Genomic DNA, 6,643 nt, shown 5'->3' on the forward strand with positions numbered 1-6,643 from the left:
CACACGCAGGGGACACGCAGGGGACACGCAGGGGACACGCAGGGCGCACACAGGGCACACGCAGGGCACACGCGGGGGACACGCAGGGGACACGCGGGGGACACGCAGGGCGCACACAGGGCGCACACAGGGCGCACACAGGACACACGCAGGGCACACGCGGGGGACACGCGTGGCGGGGGCTGCTCACGCGCAGGCGTTGTCGCGCAGGTAGGCGTGCAGGCCGTGCAGGCGCGCGCTCGCCATGTCGTGCAGCAGGGCGCTCAGGCGGCCCTGCCAGGCGGCGCAGTGCCGCACCACGGCGCCCTTGAGCGCGCCGCAGTCCAGCAGCGCCACGTGCGCGCTCACCACCGTCTCCTCCTTCTGCGCGTTGTTCGCCACCTCCATGTAGCTGCGCGTGCGCCGGGGGCGTCAGCGCCCGCGCGGGGACGGGGACACGCGCGGCAGCACGGGGACACGGGGACATGGGGACACAGAGCGGGGCGGGAGCATGGCGACGGGAACACGGGGCCGGGTACGAGGATGAAGACAAGGGGTGGGTGAGGAGCACGGGGACGGAGACACGGGGACACGGGGCTGGGCACGAGGATGAGGACGAGGGGTGGGTGAGGAGCACGGGGACGGGGACACGGGGACACGGGGACACGGGGACACGGGGACACGGGGCCAGGCACGAGGATGAGGACGAGGGGTGGGTGAGGAGCGCGGGGACGGGGACACTGAGGGTGGCACCAGCACGAGGTGATGGGCACGAGGGTGGGGATGGTGACTGAGAGCGGGGCCAGGCAGGAGCCACCGCAGAGGTGACACCAAGGCAAGACGATGGCTACGGTGTGGAGGACATTGGGCTGGGGACACAGGGCCGGCAATGGGTGCTAGGGGGGATACCAGAGCTGCATGGGGACACCTGGGTTGGATGGCGGGAGAAGGTCCCTGGGGAGGAAGGGGGCAAGCAGAAGGAGGCCACCAAGCTGGGACAAGGCCACCGTGTTGGGACAGGGCCACCAGTTTGGGACAAGGCCAACGGGTCGGGATGTGGACACTGGGAAGAGGCTGCTGGGCAGGAACAGGGCCAACAGGAGCAGGAAACAGGGGTGGGACAGGGCCACTGGGTTGGGATAAGGCCACCAGGTTGGGACAAGGCCACCAGAGTGGGATGTGGACACTGGGAAGCCACTGGGAGGAGGCGAGCAGGAACGGGGCCAGCAGGAGGAGGCCACTGGGTTGGGCCAGGGGCACCAGGTTGGGACAAGGCCAACGGGTCGGGATGGGGGCACCAGGAGGAGAATGCTGGGCAGGAACGGGGCCAGCAGAAGGAGGCCACTGGGTTGGGACAGGGCCACTGGGTTGGAACAAGGCCACCAGGGCGGGATGTGGACACTGGGAAGAGGCCAGCAGGAACGGGGCCAGCAGGAGCAGGGCACAGAGGTGGGCCAGGGCCACCGGGTTGGGCCAGGGCCACCAGGGTGGGAGGAGGCCGGCGGGCGGGAGGGCCGGGGGCTGACCGGGCGATGTCGGCGTCGAAGGAGGACACGAGCGGGTCGAGGTGGCGGTAGCGGGTCACGAAGGCCTCCTTGTCCACCTCCCAGATCTCCCGGTAGCCGGCCCACGTCTTGAGGTAGCCGCGGAGCTGCGCGGCGGCCGCCTGCACGCCGGCCGCAATCTGCGCCCGCAGCTTGGCCACCTCCTCGTCGCGCTCTGCGGGGTGTCACCGCATGGTGATGTCACGGCATGGGGTGTCACCGTGGTGGGGTGTCACCGTGTGGAGGCTGTACTGTGTGGGGTGTCACCGCGTGGGAGTGACACTGTGGTGGGTGTCACCACATGGCGATGTGACAGCGTGGGGTGTCACCATGGTGGGGTGTCACCACGTGGGGCTGTCAGCATGTGGAGGTGTCACTGCGCAAGCCTGTCCCCACGTGGGGTGTCATTGCGCACGGTGTCACTGGCAAGGGCACCACCACGTGGGGCTGTAATCATGCACGGGTGGCACTGCGTGCGGGTGGCACTGCATGGGCGTGTCACCACACAAGGGTGTCCCTGTGTAGGGTGTCACCACAGGGGGGTCTCTCTGTGCAAGGGTGTCACGGTGCAGGCTGTCACACTGCGGGGTTGTGACAGCATGGGGATGCCACTACACGGGGGCATCACCCTGGGAGGGTGTCACCGCATGGGGGTGTCACCATGGGGGTTTGTCACTGCACAGAGGTGCCATCGCAGGGAGGTCTCACCACGTGGGGTCTGTCGCTGTGTGGAGGTGTCACTGTGCAGGGTGTCACCATGTGGGGTTTGTCACCCCGCAGGGTGTCACCACATGGAGTTTGTCACCGTGTGGAGGTGTCACCGTGCAGGGTGTCACCACATGGGGTTTGTCACTGTGCAGGGTGTCACCAAGTGGGGTTTTTCACTGTGTGGAGGTGTCACCGCGCAGGGTGTCACCACGTGGGGTCTGTCGCTGTGTGGAGGTGTCACCGCGCAGGGTGTCAACTTATGGGGTCTCTCACTGTGCAGAGGTGCCACCGCGCAGGGTGTCACCACGTGGGGTTTGTCACCGCACAGGGTGTCACCACGTGGGGTCTGTCACTGTGCAGAGGTGTCACCGTGCAAGGTGTCACCGCACAGGGTGTCACCACATGGAGTTTGTCCCTGTGCAGGGTGTCACCACGTGGGGTTTGTCACTGTGCAGAGGTGTCACCGTGCAGGGTGTCACCACGCGGGGTTTGTCACTGTGCAGAGGTGTCACCGCACAGGGTGTCACCACGTGGGGCTTGTCCCCGCGCAGAGTGTCACCACGTGGGGTCTGTCACTGTGCAGAGGTGTCACCGCGCAGGGTGTCACCACGTGGGGCTTGTCCCCGCGCAGGGTGTCACCACGTAGGGCTTGTCACTGCACAGAATGTCACCACGCAGGGTCTGTCACTGGGCAGAGGTGTCACTGCGCAGGGCGTCACCATGTGGGACTTGCCCCTGCGCAGGGTGTCACCACGTGGGGTTTGTCCCTGTGCAGGGTGTCACCACGTAGGGCTTGTCACTGCACAGAATGTCACCACGCAGGGTCTGTCACTGGGCAGAGGTGTCCCCGCGCAGGGTGTCACCATGTGGGGTTTGTCCCCGCGCAGTGTGTCACCACGTGGGGTCTGTCACCATGCAGGGTGTCACCGCGTGGGGTCTGTCCCTGTGCAGGGTGTCACCACGCGGGGCTTGTCCCCGCGCAGGGTGCCACCGCGCAGGCGGGGCTGTCCTCACCCACGAGCACGCAGATGGGCTCGCGCCGCGGGCGCCGCTGCCCCAGCAGCTCGGGCAGCCGGGAGAAGGCGGCGAGCGCCAGGATGAGCAGCCCGGGGATGTCGTTCACCATGGCGGCCAGCTCGGCCAGGCTGGGCGAGAAGGCCACCTGCGCGGGCGGGGGGACACGGCGGCACCGGGTGACGGCGCCGCTGGGCCGGGGGCACGCGGGGACACCCGCGGGTGTCCCCCGTGGGGACGCTCACCTGTGGCGGCGCCTCGCCCTGCCCCTCGGCCAGGAAGACGCGCACGCGGAAGAGCGGCCCGGGGGGCCCGCGGCCGTCGCCGGCCACGGCGCGCGCCAGCTCGTGCAGCGAGCGGCGCACGTTGAGCCGCAGCGCCTCCTCCACCATGCGGTCCAGCCGTGCCGCCTGCCTCAGCCACTGCGCCTGCACCTGCGGCGGTGCCGCGTGGGCACCGCGTGGGCACGGAGCGGGGCGCGGGGGCACGCGGGGACACGCGGGGGGTGCGCGGCGGGGGGCGGTGGCTGCTCACGCGTGGGTGTTGTGGTGCAGGTGGGTGTGCAGGGGGCACAGGGAGTGTGCGGGCGTGCGCAGGGAGCACGTGGGGAGCACACGGGGGACATGGGGACACGCAGGGGACACGCAGTGGGGGGCGGTGGCTGCTCATGCATGGGCCTTGTTGTGCAGGCAGGTGTGCAGGGGACACGCTAGGACACGCAGGGGACACGGGACGTGCAGGGACGCGCGGTGGCTGCTCATGCACGGGTCTGGCCATGCAGTGCAGGCTGCACAGGTGTGTGGGGAGCACGTGGGAGCACAGGGCGCACCCGGGGGGCACGGGGACGCAGAGGGGCCACGCAGGGGACACAGGGGACACGTGCAGGGACGCGCGGTGGCTGCTCACACACGGGTGTTGTGCAGGCAGGTGTGCAGGGTGTGCAGGTAGGTGTACAGGGTGTGCAGGGGGCACAGGGAGTGCACGAGGGGCACAAGGAGCAAGGGGGTGTGCAGGGGACACACGAGGACACGCAGGGGACACAGGGGACACGTGCAGGGACGCGCGGTGGCTGCTCACACACGGGTCTGGCCATGCAGGTAGGTGCAGGGGGCACAGGGCGCACGCGGGGGACACGGGGACGCAGAGGGCCACGCGGGGGACGCGGGCGCTACCTCGGGGCCGTCGCGGGCGAAGACGAGCATGGCGCGCTGCAGCAGCTGGGCGGCCTCGGCGTGCAGGGCGCCCAGCGCGGCCTGGGCGCGCGCGCGGTGCTGCCGCTGCTCCTCGGCGAACTGCAGCTCGCTGTAGAGGCGCTGCGCGGGCAGCTGCAGCAGCAGCGTCTCGCTCATGCGCTGCGCCAGCCGCGCCACCGCCACCGTGGCCGCCTTGAACTCCGTCACCAGCGCCTGCACCTGCCACCGGGCACCACGCGCTGGCACCGGGGAGGGTCCGGACGAGGGTGTAGGTGACAGGAGCTGCAGGGGAACAGGATATGGCAGAGGGGACGGGGCAGGGGGAGTGACAAAGAGGTGGCAGGGGGACAAGGAGGTGACACGGGGTGACAGGGAGGTGGCAGGGGACAGGGGGTGACAGGGCAACAGGGAGGTGGCAGGGGACAGGGGCTGGCAGGTGGGACATGGGACTGGCATGGGGACGTGCAGCTGTGTCAGGGAGTGCGATGGGGGGACAGGGAGCCACAGAAGGGGGGACAGGGGGACATGGCAGGGGACCCCAGAGCCACCACGGGGAGTGGGACAGGGGGCCTGGAGCCAGCGCAGCAGGGGACAAGGGAGGAGCAAGAGCAGGGAACGGGAGAGGGGACCAAGGTGCCATGGAGGGGACACGGGGCCAGCGCAGGGGGACCTGTCACCGCTGCAGGAGGGGACACGGGGCCCGCGCAGGGGGACCTGTCACCGCGGGGGCACGGGGGGCGCGGGGCACCTTGCTGGCGTGCAGGCGGCACTCGCTGATGAAGCAGCTGCTGGCACCCTTGAGCGACCAGAGCAGCTTCTTGAGGCCGGGCTGGATCTTCCTGTCGAGCGCGCGGAGGCGCTCGGCGAAGAGCGCCCGCTCCTCGGGCGCCAGCTCGCACACGATGCTGCGGGCAAGGGCGGGCGCGGCGTCAGGCTGGCACCCCTGACGGGTACCACCGCCTGGCTGGCACGCCTGACAGGTACCACCTCGTGGCTGGCACCCCTGATGGGTACTCCCGCACCGGCTGGCGCGCCTGACGGGTACCCCCGCGCGCAGAGCACCGCCGCAGGGCCTCACCGGTTGTAGTCGCGCACGACGAGCAGCAGGTTGTGGCGCAGGGCGCGCAGGTCCTCGCGCCGCCGGTACACCTCGGCCACGTAGTGCGGCACCTCGAAGAGCAGCCGCTCCCAGCCCCGCGCCTCCGTCAGCAGCTTCAGCAGCTCCCTGCGGCGGGGGCGCGCTCAGCGCCGCGGGGCACGCGGGGGGCGCGAGGGGGCATGCAGGGTGCACAGGGGGCAAGAGGGGGGCATGCAGGTGCACGGAGGGCATGACGGGGGCATGCAGGGTGCGCAGGGTGCGCAAGGGAGGCATACAGGGTGCACATGGGGCACAAGAGGGGCATGCAGGGTGCACAGGGGGCACGAGGAGAGCATGCAGGGGCAACAAGGAGCGCGAGGGGGGCATGCGGGGTGTGCAGGGGGCATGCAGGGTGCACGAGGGGCGTGAGGGGGGAATGCAGGGTGCATTGGGAGAACGCAGTGAGTGTGCGGTGGTGCATGGGGTGTGCGGGGGGCACACAAGGAGCGTGCAGCATGGGGGGGTGCATGGGGAGTGCAGGGGTGCACGGGGAGCACAGTGAGCATGCGATGGTGCATGGGGAGTGCGGGGGGCACAAGGAGCGTGCAGCACATGGGGGACACATGGGGGTGTGCAGGGGTGCACACAAGCAACATGCAGCACGCGGGGGGTACACAGGGGTGTGCGGGGTGCACAAGGAGCGTGCAGCACGTGTGGGTGGCGCACAAGGAGCGTGCAGCACGTGCGGGTGTGCGGGGGGCGCAGAGGCCGCGGGCGGCGCGCGGGGAGCGGGTACAGCGGGCGCGGGAGGCCTCGCACTTGTCGAAGTTGAGGTCGAGCAGGCCGGGCCGGTGCGCGCTGGGCGCCAGCAGCGGCACGTCGAGGCGCGCCAGGCAGTCGCGGTCGAGCGCGCGGCTCCACTCCTGGAAGCTGCGGCGCTCGAGCTCGTCGAGCGCCTGCGCCAGCTGCTGCTGCGCCTGCCGGCTCTCCTCGCCCACGCCGGCCTCGGGCAGGCAGCGCGCGGCCGCCAGGCGCTGCGGGGACGCGCGTGGGTGGCGGCGCCGGGGCGGCGGGCGCGCGCGGCGGCGGAGGCACTCGCGGCGCGCTTACCCCCAGCTCCTTGAAGG

The 6,643-nt window shown here is 70.5% G+C and overlaps 1 protein-coding gene across 1 annotated transcript in view; it reads right to left on the reverse strand.

The window, feature by feature from the left end:
• Positions 1-6,643, reverse strand: part of LOC112955483 (dynein heavy chain 2, axonemal-like) — a gene marked incomplete at its 3' end in the record, with an annotated part of 69,295 nt that overhangs the window by 59,600 nt on the left and 3,052 nt on the right. The window contains exons 5-12 of the mRNA XM_026048805.1: positions 6,336-6,500; positions 5,517-5,663; positions 5,187-5,343; positions 4,418-4,657; positions 3,491-3,679; positions 3,246-3,393; positions 1,506-1,698; positions 191-391 (exon numbers count right to left, since the gene is read on the reverse strand). Coding sequence (XP_025904590.1) covers positions 191-391; positions 1,506-1,698; positions 3,246-3,393; positions 3,491-3,679; positions 4,418-4,657; positions 5,187-5,343; positions 5,517-5,663; positions 6,336-6,500 — 1,440 coding nt within the window. The remainder of the gene's footprint in view (positions 1-190; positions 392-1,505; positions 1,699-3,245; positions 3,394-3,490; positions 3,680-4,417; positions 4,658-5,186; positions 5,344-5,516; positions 5,664-6,335; positions 6,501-6,643) is intronic.

Source organism: Nothoprocta perdicaria, unplaced genomic scaffold, assembly GCF_003342845.1.
Source record: "Nothoprocta perdicaria isolate Ctin4 unplaced genomic scaffold, notPer1 scaffold_570, whole genome shotgun sequence".
NCBI classification, from domain to species: domain Eukaryota; kingdom Metazoa; phylum Chordata; class Aves; order Tinamiformes; family Tinamidae; genus Nothoprocta; species Nothoprocta perdicaria.